Raw genomic sequence first — 26,982 nt, 5'->3', positions numbered from 1 at the left:
AATACGAATGCTCACATGCCGTCGCGGTGGCTCAGCGGTTACGGTGCTCGGTTGCTGACCCGAAAGACGCCGTTTGGGCCCCGGCTCTCACATTTCGATCGAGGCGAAATGCTAGAGGTCCGCGTACTGTGCGATGTCAGTGCACGTTAAAGAATCACAGGTGGTCGAAATTATCCGGAGCCCCCCTCTGCGGCGTCCGTCATAGCCTGAGTCGCTTTGGGATGTTAAACATGCTAAACCAATGCGCACATGTACCTAGGTAGTAAAGCTGCAGAAGTGCACTTGTGCCCTAGATACGAAAAACATTACAATAAAACGACGGCAGCATTGCATCCGCTAAACAATAATTTAAACTCATGTTCGTAGCATGGCGATCCACGCCGAGACAAGAAACTGGACGAGCGGGCAAACTCGGGGCGAGGGTCGAGCTGTTCTCGCGTGAGTTACACGACATACGGCCAGAACAATCGTGCAGTAGCACTTTTATTATTCAGCATTATAGCAGTCCGGCTACTCCACGTAGTAGCGTACCTTGGATGAAGTGAGCAGTGCAAATCTGGAAGCTCTTGGTAGGCTCCCAGATGTGAAAAACACCGTTGACGAGTAAGCGTAATGAAAACAGTCGATGCTCCAAGAGCTACATGCCGTCACACAACACACTGAATGCCACAAGTCGCACTTATATCGATATATCCGAAAAATAACACAGAATATGCGCAGGACGAGCGCGCGAGCGAACAAATACCAGCAAAAACGAGAAAAAGGAACCGCTACCGGAAGTTTCCAAGGGGCGCCGGATGCGGCGCACAACGTTGCCAGAGCGCGGTGACGCTGCAGGCGATCTTGCGCGCGACAGCGACGTCTCCCTGGTTCCGTACGATGCATTGGCGTTCCAGTTAGGTTCTTAACAAAACGTCGCTTTATGCATTGAAGCACAAAATTAACTGGAACGCCAATGCATTTCTCCGCAAAGTTCGGGAATTAACTGGTGTCATCCTGAGAATGAATTCTAAGTGGATCCGCCTTGCGAACCCCACGGCTATAATTTGTAAATTGCAATATAGGCCATCAGGTAATTAGTTAGAAACTTAATTAGGGAATTTTTGGTAATTAGTCGATTATGCATTTCAATTTTTTGTGCAAGTAATGTCCGCCTCTTCGAGTAGACCAGCTCATTAACTAGGCTATCTGCCACAGGCAACCTTAAATAAATTTTGAAAGTGTTCGCTGGAACACCCTGTATTTATTTACGCAGTTTTAATAAGCAAGCTGAAATAAGTGAAAACTGACTTTCGAATTTTAATAATAATTATATACTTCTGGAAGAAGCGAAGTGCTCACGCTCGGCCGTGACCACCCGCGTTCCTGATGTCACATCCGTTTATTGTCATGGCGGCTGATTTTCGGGGCCGGTCGCATTGTGAAGTGCTCCAGATTCCGTGCATTCTTACAGCGTAAGTAATCCATTTTTCCACTCTATATGCATGTAATAAAAGGTTGGGGCTGTCAGCCGCTTGATGTGTTGTCGTTAGTTATCTTACGCGCATATTTTGCCTCGTGGCCGCCTCAAATTGAAGTCGGCCCGTGGAATGGGCCGTGGCATCCCATATAAAGCTGATCCTGTGAGTATACGCCTCGGTCACGATCGTTAGTACGTGTACAGAGCCATCCAGTAGCCTGGTTCAGTGAATCATGCGTGAAAAAACGAGGACGTAAGAAAACCCTGGCATGGTGAGCTGTTCCGCCAGATCGTGTTAAATCGCGTTTTGCGCGAGATGGTCGAACAGCTTTGCTACTGCTTTTCTACAGCTTTGCTGCATTTCATTTAATCATTACCTGCATTCTTTTTAATAAGACAAATGGCATTACTGCGCGAAAGGGCGTCTCGAAGTTTCCCAACAACAGCCAGTGCCGCGGTGCCTGTTGCGTGCACGCTTACCACTACAGCGCTTCAAAATGCGCAAGTTGGACGTCGGTCAAGCTGGTGCAGGACAAAGCCGGTCTGCACCACGTAGCACGGCCAGACTGGAGTATAAGAGCGCGGGCGCGCACTCAAGCCCTATCGTGCACAGGGCAAACGCTGCACATACGCACTACAGTTGCATGTAGCTACGGTCTGCTACCTAGTGTAGACACCGTGGCCGTCGCTGGGTACTGCGATGAGTCCGCTGACTGAGTGAACTGCAGCTCACTGAAGACAACCACATTTGGCATGTCGTAGGTGCCAAAATCAGAAGTAGTGACGCCTACGTGAACATGCAAAGTCAAATTTGAAATGCACGCCATAGTGACGTTCAGTAGGCGGAGTGTTGTGAACACGCCCCTCTCCACCGTAGCTTTCACAGTGCTGGCCATTGAAGGAGGAGCAGAAGCACATTCTAGGGGACATTTCATTGCCAATAACTCTGCTTCTGCTGAACGCATTGAAGTACCTTTTGCGGCAAAGTATTTCTGAAATAGTCTATTTTAACTTCAAATGCATTTCTTGACTTTAATAAAAAGTGGTTCATAGCCCCTTTAAGAAACTGGGTCGCTATTTTGTAGCGATGCCTTTAAAGTAATAATGCCTTTTCGCGCTTATCGCGCTTTGTCAGTGGTCAGAGCGACGGTCCGCTCACGATATCAACGTTGATAACGCGAGCGGACCGTCGCTCTGACCACTGACAAAGCGCGATAAGCGCGAAAAGGCATTATGACATTAAAGGCATCGCTACAAAATACCGGCCCTGCTGGCTTCAAAATGCTGTTTATCTTTTTTTATTTCGGTAGAACATGCTGTTGCAAGGGCAAACTAAAATGCCATCAGCATTTTTAAGCAGCCCTTATCCTATGTCCTTATCCTAGCCCTTAATCCCCTTTTAAGCAGCCCATATCCTATGTCATCATAAGTCACCAGTAATTAGGCATGTGCCAAAAGTGATTTTCCTTTAATTCTTGTTTTTCTTTGCTTTTCAACAGCATTATAAATGTTACACCCACACAAACAGGTAGGTTGATTTGTAAGTACTGTGGTCTGAACTCTCTTCTGCTACATGTGGTACATTTATCACACCTGCACTTGCATCTCATTGCTTCCAGATGTTCAAGGCTTCATAGAAATTCCACAGCATAGGCAAGTCCTTTTTACTTTTCAGCTTTCGTTTAGCATAACCATGCTGTACAGTAAAGCAGGGAATGCAGCATCCTTGTTCAGTTTTTATTTGTTAAAGGAGTACAAACACGTTTTTGTAATGATAGAACCTCTGCAAGACTCTTCACGCACTTAAAAGGATAACACTTGACAAGTATGATGGTTGGGAAACACTTATGAGATATTTTAATTTGATATTACATTTTGTCTTGAAATGACAGACCTGGCGTCGTTGACATTAGAGTTTTCACTTGTCCGTAAATGTTTTGGTGTTTGTTGAATACTGGGCTACCGGCGAGGTGTGCAGTAGCAACAATGCTAGTGGCAACATCTTGTGAGTCGGGAGTTTGACCAGATTGAACACAAAGCTAATGCAGCATTGATTTACCATATTCTACGTAACTGCTGTTGTAAAGTGTTGGTGCCAAAATAACTGTTAACCTGCAGTCCTTTTATGATTTTCCTTCATTGAGAGCTTTCACACAACGCAAATTTTTCAAAAGCATTATAGTTGGACAAAGTGTCACAAGATATCACTACCAGCTTTGCTACTGCCGTTCATGGCTCCAGTATTCCGTAAACTGCAAGAAGTTTGTGGACATGCTAAAGCTCTCTATTATTGCGGTGTCATGTAACGATAAGGATATGTATGACAGCGTTGCTCATTAACTAAATAATAATAAACAGGATAGCTGCGCACAATTTATTGTGACTGTGCGTGCATGTGGCAGCTGCTGAAAATAGCAGTAATGGAGCAAGCCAATGTATCATGACATCTTGATGCATCCATCTCCTGGGAAGAGTCACTGGATAGAGAAGCTGTTTTGTAAAGACAAGTATTCCAGTAAGGTATTTAGGGTACTTCGACACTTGCCATTATTTTTTACCATTTAAAGGGTTTATGACCTTCACTTAAGCAAAAAAAAAAGGCAAGTTGAAAATGCCATGTCAGTGCTCTTTTCGAAGCCAATTGCAACGAAATTTCAGTTTGACAAAATTTGTTACAAATGAGTAGTATTTACTACTGAAGCAACCTTGGCAAAGTTGCGGGGCTGGAAATTGTATATTTCTTATGTTAGCAGCTTTTAAACAGTACCCAAGCAGACAACAGATGCACCTGGGGGTTGTCGCTCTCACTCAAGTCCCAGCGCGCCGTGGCAGCCTCAGGCGCTGCCTTATCTCAGAGGTCTGTCCAAGGATCTGTGCATTCTAGGTCACGCGTCGCTCCGGTGAGCGATAATGGTGGCTTTTTTTTTTTCTTCTTTCTTTCCCCCCCCCCCTAATTCCAGTAATAAAAACAGCTACTTTTGCGAGCTTTTCATGCCACTTCCGCTCGTATTTAAAACATCAGATTTTGCACAAAGGCTTCTCTGTATCAAACTATCTTAAACTTGGCTTTTTATGCGATTGAAAATTTTGTTGGAGTTGGCCTATAAGGGCAATAGCTTGCCCGAGATGGCGTGTTCTTGGTTTATGATTTAATGTCAAACTTGTTGTTTACTTGGTGTGGAATTAAATATTTATTTTTGGCAAACACTAAGTTGCTGACATGAAGCGGCTGTTCCAGTTACTTAAAGAATGTTCCAACAGAAAAAAAAGAACAAGCCTGCTACACACGCTGCAACACCTGGGTCAAAATATCGGTTTGTAGCTTATGCCACTCTGTACCATTTGTCAAAAGCAAGTCTGTGAGTCATTGAGTTTTCTTGTTTCTGGAGTCATCATGTTTTCTTATTCCCAGAAATTTCCCTCTCATTGCACGTGTACTATGAAACCTCTAACTTCAAGTGCTCAATTCAAGTACCAATAGAGCATAGCCCTTTGCAACAAGCATCTAAAAAAAAAAAGTCAACTGAGCATTAAGTGGTTCTGCAAGGTTTGGAGGCTTTGCTGCAAGATTACCAGGTTGAATCATCTGCTACTGCTAATCAATTGTGCTTTTCTTTTTTTTTTTTCAGCCCAATAGCTATTTCAGAAGCTTCTCAAGTTTCGGTACAGACACTGAGAGCTATAGCAGATGATGTGCCGGAGCAGAGCTTGCTGACTGTTGATCCTCTAGTTGCCGAAGACCCAGACAATGGTTGGACAAGGGACTCGCCTGCTGGCATGGATAAAGGCGATAACTTCAACGAACAGCCCAGCGCCAGCATTGCCAAGAGGAAACCTAAACAACACCCAAACAGCACTGGAAACTCCAGCAATAGGACAAAGCACTCGAGTGATCAGGATCAAGGAACAGGAACATGCAGCGCCCCTGGTAACCAAAGCCAGAGTCCCACCAAGGTTCAAGAAAATGAATCTCTAAGCACACCTTGCTACAATTTGCAAAGAAATAGACCCGGTATAGTTATACCACAACCAGCAACAGTAAATAACTTCAAAACCAAGGCCCCTAACGTGTGTGAACTGGGAAATAAGAATGCATTGAATGCAGCTGACTTGAAGCAAGATGGGAGCAAAATGGCCAACAGCAGCAAGTTTAAGCACAAAAGGACGCGCCCGCCATCACCGAGCTCCAGCTCTTCATGCGGTTCCCAGAAAGGGGGCGGGCCTAAGCTATTGCCATCAATCTCTCAGGACTTGTGGGGCTCTAGAGATTTCCAGAGACCACGGAAACCTTCCAGCAGCTTCACAAACCGAGCCTTTCCCGAGCCAGCTTCCTCCAGGAGCGAAACCAATGAGCAGCGATTCATGAGAGAGGTGTTTCCTGAACTTGTCAAGAAAAACAGTGTCTGGGCCAGGTCGGCAACGAGTTTCACGCAAGATAACTTCAGATCCTTTCCGAGCCCTCAGACACCCAGGAAGAGCCCACTTGCAGTGCCTGCTGAATCAAGGCCTGATGGGCCTAATGCTCATCATGAAGTAGCAGCCGTGCAAAAGAAAAGCCTTTGGTCTGCACCAAAAGTTTTGCGCTCTCAGGGTTTCGAAAGTAATGAGGGAGTTAGGCTAACAGAGAAGAGCAAGATTAAGGCAGTAAGTGCTTTAAAGTGTGGGACCGGTTTAAAGCTGGAACGTGCAGAAGTTGCAAAGGATTTTGAGGAATTGCAAGGCAGATCAGTTTTACCGGCTACTGGAGATGCGGCGTCTGTGCGCTGTGAAACTCCGGAAAACCTCAGAGCTGAAAATGAGCCTTTTGAATTGCCGAGAAAGAAGCTGCGTGCATCAAAGGCCTCGTTAGCGATCGACTCTCGCCTGGAAACTGTAAAACCCTGGAGAAATTTTTGGCACATCCCAGGGAGATCTTTGAACAAAACCACTGAGCATGACAAACGTCCAGTAGCTGGATCGAAAGTTGCTAAAGAAAACGCACTTCAGGGAGATCCTGAAGCGATCGACTCTCGCCTGGAAACTGTAAAACCCTGGATAAATTTTTGGCACATCCCAGGGAGATCTTTGAACAAAACCACTGGGCATGACAAACGTCCAGTAGCTGGATCGAAAGTTGCTAAAGAAAACGCACTTCAGGGAGATCCTAAAGCGATCGACTCTCGCCTGGAAACTGTAAAACCTAGGAGCAATTTTTGGCACATCCCAGGGAGGTCTTTGAACAAAACCACTGGGCATGACAAAAGACCAGTAGCTGGATCGAAAGTTGCTAAAGAAAAAGCACTTCCTGAGCCACCTGCAACTAGCGCAGAGCTCTCGTACAGCACAGATGAAGAAAATATTTCTTGGGTCGAGTCACTCTGGAGGCAAAGGCAGGCCGCACTGAGGTCCAGAAAAGTTCCACGTACTTATCCCAGCCACAAGGTCTCGAAGCCACCTGCACTTGAAAAGAAATCCAATGCACCCATTGAACCCCCTAAAGGTGACAGCCCCATTTTTATAAAGTTTATAGTAGTCAGCCATGTTACTGGTGCGAGTGAACCTCAGACAGGAGATTTCACACTGCACGACATTGGAAAGAAGCCTCTGTAGACAGTGAATGCTCTTTTATAATTCTTACAGGTTTGCCGTGCTCATTGTCTGTGGTCAGATCAGCTACACTGCTTATGGCACTTGATTGGGTCAGCATCAACTCGAAGGGACACTAAAAGGAATATGAAGCCAGACTGTATACCGGGTGTTCAAAATTGAGCTTTATGGAATTTTAAAAAATCACCTGGTGGCAAGTAGTATAATTCTTATCGTTGAGCTATGTTATTCGAAGAGGCGGACATTAGTAGCACTAGAAATTGAAACACATATTCAACTAAATTCACAAAAATTGACTAATTAACTTCTTAGTTAATTACTTTACGACACATATTTCAATTTACGAATTGTAGCCGGTGAGTTTGCAAGACGTATCCACTTGAAATGAACTTCCAGGATGACACCAGTTTGGAGATATTTCCCAAAGTGTGGAACGAAATACATGGGCGTTCCTTGTTATTTTTGTGCTTCAATGTATAAAACAGCATTTTGGTAAAAAAGTAAGTGGAACAACAGTGCATTTTTACGGCGAATTTGATGGCGCATATCTCCAAACTGGTGTCTTTCTTGAAATTCATTCCAAGTGAATAGGCCTGATAAGTGACAAGTCAGCCTGACGTTTCTGCACCAGCTTGCCATAACTTCATGGATTTTGTTACCGTCTTCTCGAGTCTATTGATTTGTTTATTGGTAATGACCTACGATGCAACTTGCAAGCAACAAAGACTCAGCCGAGCAAGTTTGTGAAACTTTTCCTGTACCGAAACAGCTCAAATATGAGATACCTTGAAAGCCATGACGTTGCAAGGATGCACTACCAACATGGAAGCTTCGACGCAAAATTTCACAAACAGAAGGTTGAGCTTCATTTTATCTACTGGTAGTAAACCTTTTCCTGCTAAGTGAATGCAAATAGTTTTTAAAGACTGATCTACGTGTTTCGGTTATGTGTTTAACTTGGAGTGGACTCAGATTTTTTTATACGGATACACGTGACATTTAGAAATGCTGAGATCTCTCCTCAGCGCTCACACACACTCGCATTAGACAGTCATTGACCAGCCACGGTAGCTTCGGGGCTATGGCGTTGCACTGCTGAGTTCGAGATCGCGGGTTCAATCCCAGTGGCGACGGCCACATTTCGATGGGTGTGAAGTGCAAAAATGCTCGTGTACTTACATTTATGTGCACATTAAAAAACTCTGGGTGGTCAGAATTCATCTGGAGGAGATGAATTCCAAGTCCCCCACTACGACGTGCCTCATAGTCAGACTGTGGTATTAGCACGTAAGATCCCACTATTTAATTTTTTTTTTTTTGATTTGGACAACCGCTGAACTAATATGAGCGAAATATTTTGTGTTTAAGAAAGAAAGCTGAATTTTACTGACTTTTTGGAATCAGAATTTCCATTTAGGGCACTGTAGTTTTCATAAAAATTGCCAAATATTAGCAAGTTAAAAACTACTTGAAGCACAAAGTGTACAAATCCTTAACTCTGCGCCAGAAACAAATGTTGCACCGCATTGTTTTTCTGAGTGCTTCTGAATATATCATGAAATGTAGTTCTATAAACTGCCTCAGTGAGAGCATGCAAACAGACAAATGTGATACGAGTTTACAGCTTACATGAAATTGTTACAATCTCTATGAGGGCATCCATTTTGTCTGCTTTAGATGTCTCAGTAGGTGTAAGTTAGACTTGTGATATGAACTTTTTGTTTCTGAGTTGCAGAGCAGTGAGCTTTGTTTCCGTTTTTTTAAAGGGATACCAAATATAAAATTTCAGCTCTAGTGAATTACCCTTCTAAAAAAAGCCACACTTATCAGGAGAATATGCTTGGTAAGCCAGAAAAGGTGCAAAAATGAAAGGCTGGTGGCTATACTGCCTCGAAGTTTCCACATCTACTTGCCTTGACGTCATGGATTCCGCCAAAATTTCAGCTGCAGTTATGTGAATGTTGCATTACGTGAATAAACTTCATGACCATTTCCGTTGGTATGTGGTGCAGAGCATTCTTGCTGCAACTGTAGACAAGAGTGCCTGTTCACAGCATCTGTACAAAACAGTGTGCAAACTTTTATAATAAACTCCACATTTGAGTAAGAAAACAATTTTTAGTTTTTTTTTTCTTCGACTGTCATATTTTTAAACTTAAGATTTACAAGTCTACTGAAGTGTAGTGTCAGTTTATTGCTACATTCGTTGAATCTGTCCATATGTAGGGCACAAATTAATAGACAGTGACATTTCTCATACAGTCGAATCTCGATAATTCGAACTCGAAGGGGCCCGAAAATTTGTTCGAATTAAAAGAAGTTCGAATTGACGGAAGGACGTATTTTTGAAGTATTCGAGCACCATAGCACGAGGAACGAACGGTGCGAGTCGTGAAATTTAGCGGCGCGCAAGCGCATAGCGAGTTGCGCCCACGCCGGCCAACGCTCGGTTCCTATAACGACAGAAAACGAAACTTCAGGGAGCGGACGGCGCGCGTGGAGACCGTTGAAGGTGAGGGAGGAGGGCGGCAGGAAAGCAAATTTGGCCTCTGCAACTCCGCCACTTCGGTGGAAGTGGCTTCGGTTAAAACGCCTATATATAAATATATATGGGCTTTATCTTCGGTGGCTCCCCTCGCCCTCTTTCTCAACTCCCTCGCAGCTCCCTCACCTTCGACTGTCTCCGTGCGCGCCCGCTGGCACCGCAGGTACAGCCGGTTAGGTGCAGATTAGCCTCCTTGAAGTTTCGTTTTCTGCCGTTATCGGGAAGCAAGCGTTTGCCGGCGTGGGTGCCGACGCCGCCGGTCCAGCCGGCCCGGCGCCAGCTTAGATTACGGCCACGCTAACGGCAGAAAACGCGCGTCACCGCTTTGCCGCGAGGCCACCGTGGCAAGCGCGTCTCGCCGCGTGGCAGCGCGATAAGATCTCCAGCGGTCTCCGAACCCGATAGCAACACCGCGAGCACTCGTTGTTTCATGCGAGAGACGACGATCGTCGATTGAAAACCCGGCGCGGACCGGCGGCGGTCCGGTTGTGATATCTCCGTGACGTCACCCTCATCGCTCTTGATTGGTTCATCTCGCGGCACGCGGCATCTGACGCAGAAATGGGTCTCGAACCCATTTCGCGCGGCATGCCGCAAAACCCTCGATTCCTGCCGCTTTTGCCGCGCGTTTTTGCCGCGTGGTTGTTGTCGCTAGCGTGGCCGTACCCTTAGGCCGCTCCCTGAAGTTTCGTTTTCTGCTGTTATCAGGAAGCGAGCGTTTGCCGCCGTGGGCAGTTCGTTGGCCGGACTGGACCTCCGCCGCTGCGTGAAGGGGTCTCTCCTAAGCTTTTGCTCTATGGCGGTGTCGGAGCAATGCCGGTCGGAGGCGCCGCCGCGTTATTTGGGGCGCTGCTGAGAGCATTGTCGGTCAGCGGTATGTTCGAATTAACCGTCGCATATGCTTTCGCATTCGAATTACTGAGCGTTTTCACCCATTGAAATACACAAAAGTTTGCTGGGACCAGAGCGTCAGTTCGAATAAACCGGCAGTTCGAATTAAGCGTGTTCGAATTAACGAGATTCGACTGTACTTAAGCAGTAGTTGGCTCTGCTCTTCTAATGTTAGCTGCTTGTGCCAAGTGCACTATACAAGTCTGAGCATAAATGACCCATGCTGCTATTCTCTACAAGGCATTAAAAACTGGAAATATTTTTCTTTGCCTCTGCAGTTTGTGGCACAATTTACTTCATGGCTGCTGTCTGTTTCAGGCGGTCTTGATCACAAAGCCAAGCATGCCGGTGTACAGACATGTAAGTTGTATATTGACCAATATCCTTTTTTTACATACTATAACTGCAGTATGATTGCTCTGTCTGATGCATAAATATTATATAAAAAACACTTCCTATTTTATGGCTGCTGTCTTGTTTCAGATGACGTTCAACAGGAAGTCGAGGATGCCATCGTACCGAGATGTAAGTAGTATATTAACAGATTTTTCATTCTTCATATAATTGCAGATTGTAAACTTTCTTTTATACATTTTATAAGCATTCTTTTATGTTTCAGCTCGTCCTATCTCTCAAGCATCTTTTTCCCTGTTTCTCCTCATGCAGAGTAGTAAATCATACTTCTTTATGGTTAACCTTCCTTCTTTTCCTGTTTCTCTCTTTCTCTCTCAACCCTTGTGTGCAGTAATAAAATTTTAAGATTACAAAATAGGTAGTTGTAGGCCTTCTTTTTTTTTTTTACAATTTCAAAGCTAGCTTTCCTGCAAGACTGTTTTCCAAGGTACTAATATCTTCTAGTCTGTGTTGCAGTAAGTGTATGTGTGCAGCTTGCATGTTTTATGAAAGGTAAAATGTAGGCGGGGCTTTCGGGATGAAACCACGTACAACAGGCAAGCCACAGAATGTGTAGTTTGCACTTCATCTTCATTTGAACAATGCATGGTGCCTTCGTTAGCTGGGCAAAAGTGCAATGCAGAGAAGCACACTACTGAACTGGGTAATGGCTATACTGCCACAGTGTATCGGTGCCAAGGCATTCTGCGGCTGAGCATGAGATCAAGGGTTTGATTTTCAGTCAATAAGTATACTTGCGTACTGATGCTGGCAAAATTGATTTCACTCTTGCTTGCATAGGTGTATATAAACGATGATGAAATGTAATGCTGCCTGCATTGTTATTGTGCCATTCCCAGCACACTGGCTTACCTTACATCTGTAACTGTACAAAATAGTGATTTTTACTTGTGAACCAGAGGCACATTTGAATTTTATGCTTCAAAACTTTTGCAGTTTGCTGCTAATTAAAATTTATAAAAAGCTGTTGCATCTTCTCTTGTAGGCAGCTTGCCACCACCTTTGTTCATCGTTCGGTTGTTAGATGTGCCCTCCATAATTCATGTACCGGTTGTGCAAGGCTGTTTAGGACACAGCTTTGAATTGCTATAGACATCAACATTCTCATTCTATCTGTCTAAGCACTTAACATCGTCTACACCTACCCCTCTGTCACCTATTTAACACATTTACTCCAGGGTATCAGAGACTGGAGATGAAGCAGTACATTTCCCTAGTTATCTTGCATGCTGACCACAGCGACTTGGAGATCGCCGCCTTGTTGAATGTCTTGAAATGTTTGTTTTCTGAATGAGACAAGAGTTTGTGGCCAGTTATCATCTGTGACAAAGAATTAAGCGCTACAAGTGGTCAGATGTCACTCAGACAGTTGAATTTCTCCAGCACGTAGAGATCATGATGAGTGAGGACCCTGAAAAGTGGATAATGGCCACTGACGATTGGCTACAGGGGGCAGAATAAAAAAATCAAGTGTCCTTTGCCAGATTGTATTAGACTCCACTCCTAAGTTATGGATTTGCTTTAGCCCACAGTGCCTGCACCACCCAAGAACATCTAGTTGCAAATTTCAGCAACCACGTCACCCTCAATATGGCTTCCTAGTTCTGAATATCTAAACCTCTACACCGCTGTCTATGGCAGGAATCACTGAGACAGACTAACAGCCACACAATGATAAAGCCTGCTATTGTGGAAGCACTGCCTAGCGTCAACATGCACTATCTGATCCCAGTGTATTGATATTATGAAAGCTAAATTCAGTCAATAATTGAGACTGAAGATGGTGTTATTTAACAGTCTTATAGGAAAACAGCAATAGAAACTGAAAATTATTTGGAACAAGTATACCAAATCTTATTTGAAATATTGATGCTATTTTTAAAGTTGTGATTATGTCCTAAAATACCTCGTGCACCCGGTATATCAACTAAACTTGTAAAATTTACTAGTTTTACTTGTTTTTCAGGCTCCTTACATAACACTTTTTTGCTGTGCTTGATCTGCATATTCTAACAAGGAATATTTCTTTCAGCTCTGATGGGCATGATTGGAAAGAGCATCAGCTTGAACAAAACAGGAAAAAAGCGCTTGCGTAAAGGTGAGTGATGATAGTTTCACGTAAGGACCGCGGGCATTAGCTGATTATTCATTCATACCTGCCAACTTTCCCGAATTGTTAGTGAAGTTTATGAATTTGTGCTCGTTTTACGGTTTTACAAGTGTTAAGTCAAGCTTTAAAAGAAAAACGTTCTGTTAGCGAAAAATTTCTGCTCATCGGTCTCCTAACCTTCTGTAGAATTCTTCTGATAGTGAAAGAATGCAAGAGAGGTACTTGCTGCGAATGAATGCATCTCTGAAGGCAAGTCCCTGAAGCAGTTGAAATCAGCAGTAGCAGAGTCGCTGAAAAAGCCACTCATCTAAATACAATGTATAGCTTGCCAGTCTCTTTCTTTCCAAGTTTGCTGCTGCTCGTATGCTCAGGGCAAGCTTTAACGAAACGTGTGCTATGCTCCCCAATACGCCTCTGCCTCCCCCTTGCCCCCTTATTGATGTCATGCCCACGAGATTTTATGGATATTAAAGTTCACAGGTTGGCAGGTGCGCTTTTAATTAGGAGTGTGAAACTAGTAATCTTTTATAATAGCATTCTTTTTAGATGTTGAGAGAAGAAACAGGGACTTTCTGTGATGTGCAGTACAACAGTACAGTCGACTTCGATTATTTCAACCTTGATGTGATAACAAAATTGACCGAATTAGCCGACAGGTTGAACTTAAAGGGCCCAAAAGAATAAAACGGTTGAAGACACAGCTGCCTTATTTCGCAGCTGTACATCGAAATCAAACGTGCCCACAAGTAAAATTTCCAACCAACTTTCGCATATTAAGAGTAGAAGACAATGTCCTCTCGAATCCGCTGAACTGATTTAACCTAGAACCCTATGTTATAACAAGAAAAATGTACCATGCCTCCAATTCTGCCAATCAGGAGAAAAAAAAGATGATGGTTTGAAACGCTGCTTTCAAGACCTTCTGCACCGCTCACGGACATACTGAGCTATCGGACGTGAAGGAGGTGAAACTATATTTGTGTTTTCTAAGCAGTTCGCGTTTTTCCTGCGAGGCGGTGATTTTTAAATGCGCTCCGATGTTTTGCGATCGTCAAAGCATAACTAAAAAATGTCCGTTTCCGGAAACTGCGCGCACACTTCGGGAGATCGCAGATATCGCAATTCTGTAGCCTCTGCAGCTGATCTTATCGATACATCGAATAGCAGCAAGTCGGAGGACGCTGACTTTTCGTCAGGCTTTGAGTCTGAAAGCTACGACGACGCAAACCAGCCTGGAACATCGGCGGCTGCAGCCCGGCACGCCCAACTGTAGTGCTTGCAGTTAAATTTTTGTAGCGGAATACCTGTTCGAAAAAAAATTTTGATCTTTTTGGAGATAGTTCCTAATAGATAGCAATACATTTTGTATATCTCATAATTTTCGTAACATTTTTTTCTTAGTAGATACAGGCGTGTCTTTACAAACTTTGTTCAATTTTATTGCACAATCTCGATTTTAACAATTGATATCTTTTTTATGACATACATCTTTTTAATAAAACATTTATGCATGAAAAATGCATTCATTTTGCTTTCTGTATGTATTACATTAAATATTGAGTGCAGTAGTTCCTTCAGACAAAAACATCTGCCGTAACATACAAGAAACACCTATTTTCCCCATGGTAGGCAAAGAGTTATTCTCCATTACTCTCAGATCACTCTTTATGGCTGTAGGCCAAAACATGTCATCCCTGTCCGTTACGTTTGATATAGTGAATGTTATGGTGGGCCGGCCACTTTGCTAGTTTGATAATCACTTTGCCGCTGTCAAAAAGACATTGTATTACAGCTCTGTTTCCACTAGTTTAGCAAACAAAATAACTTCTCCATGAATGAGTTTTTGTAGGGAAAGGGGTGAGCTGTACAATAATTGCTCATTGTGAACCGCCATTTTTAAAGCAGGGCTTTTGTTTACCCCAACGCATTTGTTGCAAGTACATTTCTCACCAAATAGACTACTCGTATAGCACTAAATGTTGACTGACACTGTAGTGCTGGTAAGTACACCTCTGTTCTGCGTAATCAAATAATAAATCGCAGCATAAAGGCCGTACATATATTGTCAGCTCATCGGTATCTCTAAAGCAAACAAACCTTTTAATGAAATAGCGCATGGTATTCAACGGCTTCTTCGATTTCTTCAATCTCTACTATTCGGGCAACCCTGTTCTTAGGCAATCCCCCATAATTGGTATGTGCCACTGTTACACAAGTGACGAAGCCTTAAATGTACTTTGATGTGTAGCATACCGTAAAAACCCGCGTATAATACGAGTTTTTTTTTTTTCTAAATTTTACCATGTAAAATTTCTGCCTCGTATTATATGCGGATCCCAAAGTTTTCAGCGTAAAATTTGCAGTTTCGGGTTCGTTTTTGCACACTGCTATCATCATCAAGACTCGTAGCGGAGTATGCGTCATCTTGCGGTGGCGTTGGTAGGCTGCTGCTTTCAACGGGCACCATTTTGACCACGCAAAGAATCGGCACGTTCGCTAGTCTATCTCGCACGATATCGGGACCGCGAAAGTAGTACCCAGCTGCCTTTAAAAGGAAAGTTATTTTAGCTGCCAAGGCCATTGAAAATTGCCCCGCAGGGCGGCACTTCGGCGTCACCGGGGGCAGCGTTCACGGCTGGGATGTCATCCCAGTTGCAAAGTTGAAACGGCGGCAGATAAGCGCAATTGGCCTTGGCAACGCCGTCGCTTCGGTGGCTCCCCTCGCCATCCCTCACAACTCCCTCGTAGCTCCCCCCTACCTTCGACTGGCTCTGCGCGCGCCCGCCGCCGCTCCCGTCGGCGTGGCGCCAACTTAGCCCTTTCCCTGAAGTTTCGTTTTCTGCCGTTGTCGGGAAGTTGGCCGAGACGTCGGCTCGTACAAGCGTGTTTCGGCGCGACGGTGAAACGGCGACCTTGCTATTTGAGAGTGAAATTGCCGCCGCGCGTTTTTTTTTTTTTTTTTTTCGTTTTCTTTTTCTCCGCGTGGCGTTGAGGAGTCTCTCCTAAGCTTTTGCTCTATGGCGGTGTCGGAGCAATGCCGGTCGGAGACGCCGCCGCGTGATTTGGAGCGCTGCTTAGGGCATTGTCGGTGCGCCGTATGTTTGAATTAACCGTCGCAAATGCTTTCGCGTTCGAATTACCGGGTGTTTTCGCCCATAGCAATACACATAACTTTGACGGGACCACAGCGTCAGTTCGAATTAAGCGTGTTCGACTTAACGAGATTAGATTCTCAATGCTTTCTGTGGGTTTTCCTCGCTCGCATTATATGCGGGTGAAAACTTTTTTTCTTCGTTATTGCTATCCCCAAATAACACCTCGTATTATATGCGGGTCCTTATTATACGCGGATTTTTACGGCACTTCTCTCTGCATGCACCTCTCATCACCATTCTCACCTCGACAAGCATCGTGAATCACCTTTGTCCTCGTGGCATAACTGCGTAGACGTCTTGTACAGCGCATCTGCCTGATATGGTATTCGCATTTGAGCATCGCTTGTGAATGGTGTAGTAGCACGTTAATACAAAAATCGCAAAAGATTAAAGTTGTGACCTTTGGGGTGCATAAAATGTAAATGTTGCATGAGATTATACATTGGTAGAGGTGTCCGAATATTTGAGATTTTCAAATAACGAATCAGATGTTGTCCTTATACAATTCGATCATCAAATCGAATAGCACTATTTCAAAAATGCATATATTTTTCGAATAATTTCCAAATACTTTAGGCCATCGACTGTACACCAGCAAACATGAAATTGAAGCAAAAATGCTATTTTTTTCCCCCCCATCCACAGTGGAGGTAACTTACTAGAGGACGCTGCGTCGCTTAGTCAGCCCGACTTCTATTTGGCTAAACGCGATCACTTGCAAAAAAAAAAAAAATGTTGTTTAGACATGGAATTTGGCAGTATCGGAATTTGGAACTATTTATAGATGCAGCACATGTGTTCTCTCATCGGATTACATCAGAATGTGTTTATAGCAGCATACTTTATACAATAGTAACACCATCTGCCACAACAACTCAAACTGTAGAAAAAGTGCTTCGTGTTTTTCACTCTGTCATCACAGCAGACAACACATAATAACGCAGTTGAACAGTGTGTACACAGATGATAATTGGTCTATGTACAAGCTTAAATTCTTTATTAGCTTTGTTGTTATAATCCTATAAGCCTTTGTTACCGTTATTGTTTACCTGTGTCTTGTGATAACTCTCTGTTTGCAAACATTCTGCTTACTTGTTCCTAATGCTCCCTTTGTGCTTTTAATAAAGCATGCTTTAAAATGTGCAGTGTAATGGCAAAACCTGTCTGTTTTTGTACCAGGATGTTAAAATTGTTTGATCTTAATGGTGAGAAGGTTGTACATTATTCGCAAACTATTAAAAAAATATTTGATTCGATTTGCTTCTGGCACTATTAAATTTGTATTCGATTCGGTCTTGAAAACTGGGGCTATTCACACACCCCTACACATTACATAGGATGAAAATAAAGATGATTGTGTGCATCACAATTAGTTATAGAACATTTAATTAGCTGTTTCACAAAAGTATTGCTTCATATAGATTCTAACATTTGCATTGTTTCGTGAGAGCATGTCTTCAACACATCCGCTATCCCAAGCACTACCAAGGCAGACATGCAGCCATTGTGGTATTATGGAGTCACTGTTTGGGTCAGGTGCCTGTGTACTGACCAGTCAAGTTTGAATCTGGCAAGGGCCAATGTGAAGATCAAAATAAATCTTGGCCTATGGATATCTGTAAGCGCCGGCCGGGACCTTCGTTTCAATTTGAATTTATGGATGTCTTCTGTATATTTAAGATATGCTTATGGCTGTATACTTTACGTGGCATGCTGACATGTTCATTGAAGGGGCATTGACACGGTCATCTGACCATTCTCAGTTTATTATTTTAACTGAATGTAGAGGGCCCTTTGCATCACTCTTATGCTATACGGTTATACAGATAAAGAAATTGGGCTCTCAGTGCACATTTTAACTTGAAATTTTATTTGAAACCACTGCTTCCATGCCCCTCCTATTGACAGCGACTGCCATTTTTGCATGGACTCTGTGATGTCAGGAAATGCTGGGCCACTGCTGTTCATTCACTCGCACAGTGAAAAGCAGCAGCAGACTGCTCAGCCATACATTTAAAAACGAAACAACACATGGCAGCCATTTCCAGCTTCTACAATCGCTTCTGGTGCTTGCAGAATGTAAACGCACAAGTTTTTAGAGTGGGTTCTGTTCCCGCAGTGGGTTCCGGAGGTTCATTTCATTTTGTCGCCACTCAATGTTGCCAGACTGCTGTACAGTTCAACTGCAATATAAAATAATATAAATACATATATTCAACTGCACTGAACGTGTTCTAATTTTTCCAGCTTGCTGTTGGACATATACAATTTAACATGCAATGCATAATTTAGTGTCAAAAATATAGTATTGTGGCCTCTTTAAACAATGTTAAAGGCTGTGCAGCGACCCTTTAGCAGATCTCTGCATCGTCTCAAGTGGCAACTGCGTGCATTTTGTGAGAAATTAGGTGTTTGCGCCTGTATAAGTTTTCTGTGGGTTCTTTTGTCCTGGAACAGGTTAGGCAGGGCACTTAGTTCAAGGCAGTGGTTGTCACTTTCAAGAAGGTGCGGTAGCTTCTTGGCTTTTATTCAAAGTCTGCCAAGTGTTTTCTGTCCCATTAGCTAAAGAAACTTAGTGTGCCCTAGTAGTATGCAGCTTTGTTCTCATTAAGCAATTACTGTAGCATGTGTACTCCTATCACTTTTGCCCAGCTGTTCTTGCAAATGGTGACACATCCTGCTGGTTAACTAGCAAATGAGGGAAGCTCTCTTGTGTTTGTTACATGAGCGTCCATCTCATCTTGTGCAGCATTTCACGCCAAGGAGGAGGAAGTGCAGTTCATGGACTTGTCCCTGAAACAAGCCCTCGGCACTGGCGCTATTACCTTTGGCCACTATTTTTCTACTGACACTACTACCCTTGGTGTTATGAGACTAGGCCCAAGGTCTGAAAAGACATTGTCTGCGAACAATGATCATGACATGGTTAGTACCAGCACGTGCAGTGTTGCCCTTTCTTTCTTTCTTGCTAGCATTACAGCTGACAAGCTGCAAGATGGTTGGTGGCTCCCTTACGTTTTTGGTCAAATATTTGCTTGTTTTGCAATAATACACTTGTAATCATCTTTCATATATTAAGAAATGGGGAAACAAGAACCTGTCTAATGACAAGTAAATTTCGCAGCCAGGATGAGCAATGTTTGCACTGTTGTTTGCACTGAGCAATGTTGACTGAGCTATGAGGTGCCCAAGGCGTGGAGTGGTTACGATCATAGCCCTGTATTTAACAAAGACACTGTGTTTTGTCTAGGTGCAGTGTTCTTTTGTTGCTCTTCCTCATTTCTGCTACACATTTCAATAGTCAAGTGCAGTTCACTTCCAGATGTTCGCTTTCAATAGTCAAGTGCAGTTCACTTCCAGATGTTCGCTTAAATTGTAAGCTATTCAGGGGTGATACAGCTATGCCAAAGTGCTACATTTGCGACTTGCTGCGCTAAAATTGCAAAAATGCCTTGAAATGTGCCCAAGCTGCTCCAAAACACTGAGCACGAACACCAAGTGTTTGAGTTCAGGTGGATTTCCAAGGGAAGTGGCAGCTTGGTGAATTACTTTGGTTTTGTCAACTTTATCCTCGGGATGTCGAGTCTCTTAAGTCATCTAGTCCTGTGCCATTACAGCCTGATTAGCAGTGCTTTCATGTGTGATATTCTGCGATCATATTAGCGCACCTGCGCAATCATCTTTGTTGTTGAGGACCAGTGAGTTGCATATCTTCATTCTTATCCCTTGAGATTCCAACGCGTGTATAACGCGTACAATCATTCTTGCCAGCGGGGCCATTAGACCAAACGAGCTCTCCTTGGTCGGTCACACGGTGTTGGGAGATGCTTAAACTTAGTTATTTTTTTACAGCCGAGCTGTTAAGCTTTTTGTAAGTCCGTTTCGTGACGACGGAAAACTCGGCCCAGCTGTGCATCACCAAGCCACGCAACCTCCTTGCATCACACACGTGCGTAGGGCGGAGTCTCGCCGCGGCATGCATGTGCTTCGCCTTCCCTCTCCTCAGCCGAGGAGAAGCAAGTGTTTGCTTAGCCGTAATGTCACTGATATGCTAGAAAGCTCTGAGCAGCTGGCGCGCCGACAGACGTGTCGCCTCTCTCGTATAGTAAACACGCGTGCATAGCTACCACGGGGCGACCGAAGAAAGCCAAAACTCCCGACGAAGAAGCCTCCTACAAGGAAGCTCGACGTGTGGCTCAGCGGAACTACGATCGACGAAGGAGAGCTGATCCTGCCTAGCCTAGCCTACCCTATGAGCCTAGCCAAGCTATGTATAACATTGCAAAACTTAGCAAAACCTAGCAACACTTACCAAAAGCTGGAACTAGCTCCACGGTGACCCAGCCTTGCACCACTAGTGCAAACTGCCGACATTTTTTTTTTTTTAACTTTTCACGTGGCAAGCAAACTTCTAACATTATAGCACGTGCGCCCAGTCATTCACAGTGTGGATGCCGAAGCTCTCTGCTTCAACCGCATTCATGGGGAAAAGCACAATTGCAAATTACCGGAATTATTGCATATGGCCGAAAACATGTTCGCTTACAAAGCGTTTTTCGACAGATCATGGCTTGAATTATTGAAAGAATGCTTGCAGCATGCAAAGCAACCATCTAGTTAAACGCAAACAAAGCTGCAGTTCTGCTGCCGTACCGGCATCACGCCAATATGTGGTGTGCAGAAATCCCCTCTAGGTGTTGCTCTGTGCCAGAACACCCCAATCACAGCGCATAAAACGGAGGGGGGGGGAGGAATAGGCTGCTATCCTGCCCTGCAAACGTGAACGTCCAGCGAAGCTGTATCAAACACCACACATGGTCGAGCATGGTATTCACGCTGTTTTTCTGGTGTCCTTAAAGTGTTTTGTCGAGCATGAAAGAAGCCCACGAATACACGCAAAGTGCCTCGAGGGACCAGTTGCGCAGCAATTCTGCGTGTATTCGCGGGCTCCTTTCGCACTCGGAAAAACACATTTATGTAGCACGTATTGAGCAACAGAAAGCTGTATCGGGGGATTTTCATGTTGCTCTACAATTTTCTCCTTGACACTTTGACAATTAGGACACTACCTCTCGAGTTAGATAATTAATTACAATTACCTAATTAAATCTCAGTAACGAAAAAAATACTGCCGGCTACTCCACTGTACTGGAAACAATACGCACTAGGTTCACTTCGCTTAATGACATTCCTCTTTTTCTAAATCGTGCTGCGTGATAGCTGGGACACCCTGTATATATGCTGTATGCCTGATTGCAAAGAAAGATATGCTGTTTGCCTTCAAGTGTTAACCTGGAGTTTTGTGTTTATGCCATGAAATTTTCCGACCAATGAGAGGTATACAGCTTCACTGTGAAAAGCTGCGCGCACTGTAGACCAGATTTTAGAACTAGGGTTAGGTGGAAACAGGAATTTCGCTCTCGCACATTCAGGTATTGGAATACCAAGAGTTTTTATCCATTGAAATGTCTACTGCAGCTACAACAACCAAAATGCAGTTCAAGTTATCCATGAGTTCGAATTATGGGAATTAGAATTATTGGGACTTCAGTGTATCAGGTGAGAACTAGAAAGCAGAGAACAGCAGTTTTTTTTTTTTTTTGCATCCCTGAAGTCGGATCAACAGCAAATCTAAGGCAGTCTTTTAACATGTTAGTCCAGATGGACTAGCGTAAAACTTTCAATCACTTACTTCATGGATGTGCTCTAGATATTGAGTGTTTTGCAAGAAGTAAGCTGCTCCAAATTTGAAATTTGCAGCTCTGGAAATGTCCTTTTTGCTCCCATTAAGATGCTCCGAAATTGAAATATTCTGCTCCAAAACAAAGATATTTCTGCTCCAAATATTGCTTTCAAGGCTGTTTCAGCTGTCCCACCCCTGACTGTTACTGACAGAAGCCATGCAGAGGCGTGTTATGGCATGCTTCCTGTGTGAATTCTGCCCATTCAACTGCTTTATTAGGCAGTTTTTGATTTTATCTGTTGTTTTCAGTTTCTTTATGCTGTTGACACTGGAGTGAAAATAACCACATTAGGAGGTACTTGGATGCTTCTCCCAAAAGGATCCACTTTCTACATCAAAAGAGGTTTGTTAGCAAAAATTATTTACTAGTACGACTTTCTTTGTTTGCACATTTTTATGCCTACATACGTTGTCGTAAGTGCATGCTTCTTTTCTTTCTTTTTTTTATGATGTTCCAATGTAACCGTTCTTGCCTCTTCAAGGGCACTTGAACTGAATATATTACTACTGTGCTCACAATTTCTTTACATCAGATGAATGAAAATAAGGTTTGAAGAGAGTACTTTACCTGCATAATAAACTAATTGAATGTTGGTCTTTAGTGTCCCTTTAAGGGCATGAAAAATTGTAAAGGATTCACCGCAAGATTCACGAGAGCTTTGTCTTCTTTACTGAAAGGGAAAAACTCTATCAGTGCCCTTTATCATGTAGACGCAGTCATAAACCAGCAATGAGATGAAAAAGGTTTAGCGATGCTAGTAGCAGTTCACTGTTTGTAATGTATAGCTGCTAAAAGTTGCCCAAATCTCCCTGAATGTTTTTCTCATACTGCATTCATCTGCAGTACATGCACAGAGTGTCTTGCTTACACTTATGACATTGTGACCCAGCGACTTGCGACTTTCAAGCTGTCCGATTTTTAAACCTTTAGACTGCCGTTGACTTTCGTGTCGTTAAGCTAGGAATCAACAAGTGGTTGTGCAATACCACAGCACCTGTGTGCCAATGGGCAGAACAGCAGGCTCAACTGAAACAGGCGTGTAGTTCGATCCCCACTGGGACACTGACTGGTTTATAAGATGGGCATAGGCAACCCCGCCCCCCCCCCCCCCCCTTCCTCCCCGGCCAGGTGTCAGGCTGTCTAATGGTGCGTTGCTTGGTAGGGGGTCGCAGAGATCGCTGTGCTTGCTGTGCAAAAACCAAGGTGCTTAAGGCGGTGGTCCCACTCCGGCGGCACGAGCCCCCCGTTTTCAGTACTTTTAGAGTAACCGTGGCGGCTCTTTTACTTAGGATATAAAGTTGTGGTATATACCATAAAAAGCTTAATTCTTGTAGATTCGAACTATATATAATATAAGGAAATTGATTAATGTGATTTAGAAATAAATGCTCAAGAACAAGCATGAGATACATGGTTTTTGCGAACTGTGTCTCAGTTGTGACCATATTTAGAAGAAACTACCGCACTTACTGCATTGCGGCTTGCTCTGTAGCTTTAGGACATATTTATCTAGTTCCTAGACGTAGCAAATTAATTTTTAATTTTTACTTTTTGGATAATTTGCTTTTGAAAATTGCCAAATATTGCAATCTTCTGTTGTAAACAGCCCGGCAACTACATGCTCAAGGAAGCTACATTTTGGATAAAGTAGAGTTCAAGGAATTTACATTTAGGACACAAAATTTCATTCATGTAACTTGATTAGTTTTAAAGCACAGCTTCGCAGCTTTATTACCTTCCCGCAAAACTGGGCAAAAATAAAACCAGAATTCTAAATATTGCTTCTTCTTGGCCGCATTATTAGGAAAGCTAATAAAGTTACACGAATGAAATTTTGTGTCCTAAGTGGAAATTCCTTGAGCTCTACTTTATCCAAAATTTAGCTTCCTTGAGCATGTAGTTGCCGGGCTGTTTAGAACAGAAGATTGCAATATTTGGCAATTTTCAAAAGCAAATTATCCAAAAAGTAAAAATTAAAAATTAATTTGCTACGTCTAGGAACTAGATAAATATGTCCTAAAGCTACAGAGCAAGCCGCAATGCAGTAAGTGGGGTAGTTTCTTCTAAATATGGTCACAACTGAGACACAGTTCGCTAAAACCATGTATCTCATGCTTGTTCTTGAACATTTATTTCTAAATCACACCAATCAGATTCTTTATATTACATATAGTTGGAATCTACAAGAATTAAGCTTTTTATGGTTTATCTGACAACTTCATATCTTAAGTAGAAGAGCCGCCACGGTTGCTCCAAAAGTACTGAAAACGGGGGGGCTCGTGCCGCCGGAGTGGGACCGCCGCCTTAAGGTGACAATTGGGAACACAGTGGCTGCACGGAGGACAAAAATCATTAGAGTAGACAGTGAATAGAATATGGTGCAAATACTAGTACAGTGCAGACCACTTGCAGTCATTATAATGACAGGTATAAATTGTGTATTCAGCCTGGCTATAATATGCAGTTCTAATGATTGTACTTTTCTGCTTTTCTACCATCAATTCAAGCATACTGCATTGTGCTATTTTTGGAAGTTGTGTTGCTTTATTCGAATCTAGTTCTGGAATCTCCTCTGGAAGCTGCTAAGTATAAGAATCTGCTTACTTAGTAGTGGTGGTGTACTAGCAAACTTTTCTTACTGCAGAACATGATGAAAGTCTTTTTTTTTTTTCCTTTCTTTGCAGGCCTACCATTTTCGCTGAAAAATCTCAGTGAGACAATGGTAAAGATTGTTTGTGTACTCACAAAGCCGTCCATGGCTGATGCAGTGCCGTGATTTTTTATGGACATCTTATGGAAATATTGTGAACACCATAATTTTTATTGTATTCTTGTACTTGCAAAATTTTGTGAATACATTTTCTTTTAAAACTTCTTAAAGGCATTTTTTCTTAATATTTCAAAGTTGTCGCTCCTGATTTTTAGTTTTCACTATTTCGTATATGTAAAGGCATGCTCTGTGCAGTATTTAGGGGTGTGTGAATATTCGAAACTGAAACTATTGAGTAACAAATTGAATACGTATTGCACTATATTTGATTCGGTCTTCGAATTGAATAGTCACTATATTCGTAAATACGATGTTTTTCCAATATAGTTTTCAAATTCTTGAAATACCAACTATCCGATAATTTCAACCCAACGGCCATGACCGACATAAAACATGTGAAGTTACGCAGTGGAGCATACTATACTCACTCGGGTAGCCATACTTTTTTGGCTATCGTTCACACTCACCAATAAGTCCTGAGCATGCAAATAAACTGCCTGATTTCTTCTAATGCTCCGTTTGTGCTTTTAATAAAGAACGCTTCATAACTTGCATTCTCGTGGCAGGAAGTTGCTAATTTTGTGAATATTTTAGGAAATGAAGATTGATAATGAGAACAACTGTTCATTATTTGTAAACTACTCAAAAAGTATTCTATATTTGATAATTCAATTTGCTTCTGGCACTATTTTAATTATACTCTATTTGGTCTCGGAAATTGATATTCACACCCCCCCCTATCAACATTGTCTCGAGCCAAGTGTACAAATATTTAACTTGCATGCTGTGTACATAGTTCCTGCTGCACTATTGTGCCTAAAGTTGAATGTGTTGCTTGCTTAAATGTCTTAAGAATGAATTCATCATACCATGAAATAGTACATATACTGTAACTGTTTCTTTGAATTAAAAAGAAATTCACATTTCTGGTGATGAATGACTTCTAAAAATAGCGTTATCTTTACAGGAAGCATCACCTATAATTTAAGTTGTAGTACTTTAAACAAGAAAGTCTGTCTTGTAGTAAAATCATTGACCTGATTCCTTTTTTTTTATTGCGATAGCAATTATATGGACACTTCAACCGAATTTCTGCCGTCGCCGTGAGGTTCCGTATAGATTCCAAGGGCAATAAAATCGTCGCCGCGCGCCGTATGCACGAGCGAAAGCGCGCGGGGGACGCACGCGCTATCATGGAGAGCGAACGCATGGCCAAAAGCAAGCGCGACCGTCGCGCGAAAGGCCGTGGGGGTATGGGAGGGAGGGAGGCGGGGCGACGCTGTGCTCCGGCACCAAAGGCGTATCTTGCAATCGGGCGTAAGGGGAACTTGCCACTCAATCTCCCATGCGAAAGCAAGAAAGCAGGAAGGCAGTGCGGGAGGGTGGGGCGCAGCTTCTACTCTGCCAACAACTCTGTTCGTACTTTGCCCGGCTGTAGCCATCGCCCGCACGGTCTCTTAATCTCCACACGGCTCTGACGTTTGTATGCGCTGTGCATCCGCCGCTCAGTTTCCTTTGAAGCGATAGACTGCACGAACCTTGCCCGCTGCGGCGGCTGCGATTGCTGCCAGCGTTTTGACAGTCGTCTGCAGTCATTCAGTGTGATCTATTCATGTTTGCTTGTGCGCGCTGACACCATGCTTGTTAATTCAGTTAGTAAGCGGATGTGTCCAAGTTTATGCAGCCGATAAAACTACTATCCCTGCTCCAAACAGCTCTCTACTAATTGCTATCGCAATTGATGCTTCGCCTTTCGGGCGAAACTGCGACATTTTTTTTCTTATTCTTAAATCGTGTCAGGATTAGGCAAAGTGAAATGGCACATCACAAAATAAAATGATTTCTGTTCATAAGCACTTGTTTTAGGCACAGGTCAGCCAGGATTTGATACATTTGTTTTGCAGTAGAGTCCCATTAAATGGATCCTCAAGGGACTGGAGAGGTATGTTCTAATAAACAACAGTTTCGTTTAACGAAAAAGACTTGCAGTGGTGCAGCACTAATGTGGTACACCCGCTTATGCTGTTGTCAGAAATTTTGAGTATTATGAAGTATGATGAAACAGCTAGTTAAAGAAAAAGAAAATCCCAAGGTGCTTAAAAGCTCATTTCGGAGCCAGCGCATTCGCTGACCAATACTTCGGGCTCATTAGGGCTACATGTCAACATCATCAGCCTATATTTATGTCCACTGCAGGACGAAGGCCTCTCTCTACATTAGGGCTACATGTACGAAATGACGAATCGCCAGAAATTAAGTGTTCTCCTAGTGGCAATACAAAGAACAAGAAGAAAACGTTGCTGCACGC

The 26,982-nt window shown here is 43.2% G+C and overlaps 1 protein-coding gene across 1 annotated transcript; it reads left to right on the top strand.

The window, feature by feature from the left end:
• The first annotated feature begins 1,389 nt into the window (after positions 1-1,389).
• On the top strand, positions 1,390-25,597 carry LOC119436973 (uncharacterized). Its single transcript, XM_049660465.1, has 10 exons — positions 1,390-1,454; positions 2,959-2,987; positions 3,079-3,112; positions 5,089-6,938; positions 10,800-10,841; positions 10,965-11,006; positions 12,928-12,993; positions 18,910-19,085; positions 22,153-22,246; positions 24,589-25,597. Exons 1-10 carry the CDS (start codon positions 1,390-1,392, stop codon positions 24,678-24,680), a joined length of 2,490 nt encoding a protein of 829 aa, XP_049516422.1. The 3' UTR covers positions 24,681-25,597.
• Positions 25,598-26,982: the final 1,385 nt, after the last annotated feature.

The sequence above is a fragment of the Dermacentor silvarum genome, chromosome 1 (genome assembly GCF_013339745.2).
Source record: "Dermacentor silvarum isolate Dsil-2018 chromosome 1, BIME_Dsil_1.4, whole genome shotgun sequence".
Taxonomy (NCBI): domain Eukaryota; kingdom Metazoa; phylum Arthropoda; class Arachnida; order Ixodida; family Ixodidae; genus Dermacentor; species Dermacentor silvarum.
The sequence above is the reverse complement of the archived record's forward strand: the minus strand, read 5'-3'. Positions and strand labels throughout refer to the sequence as shown.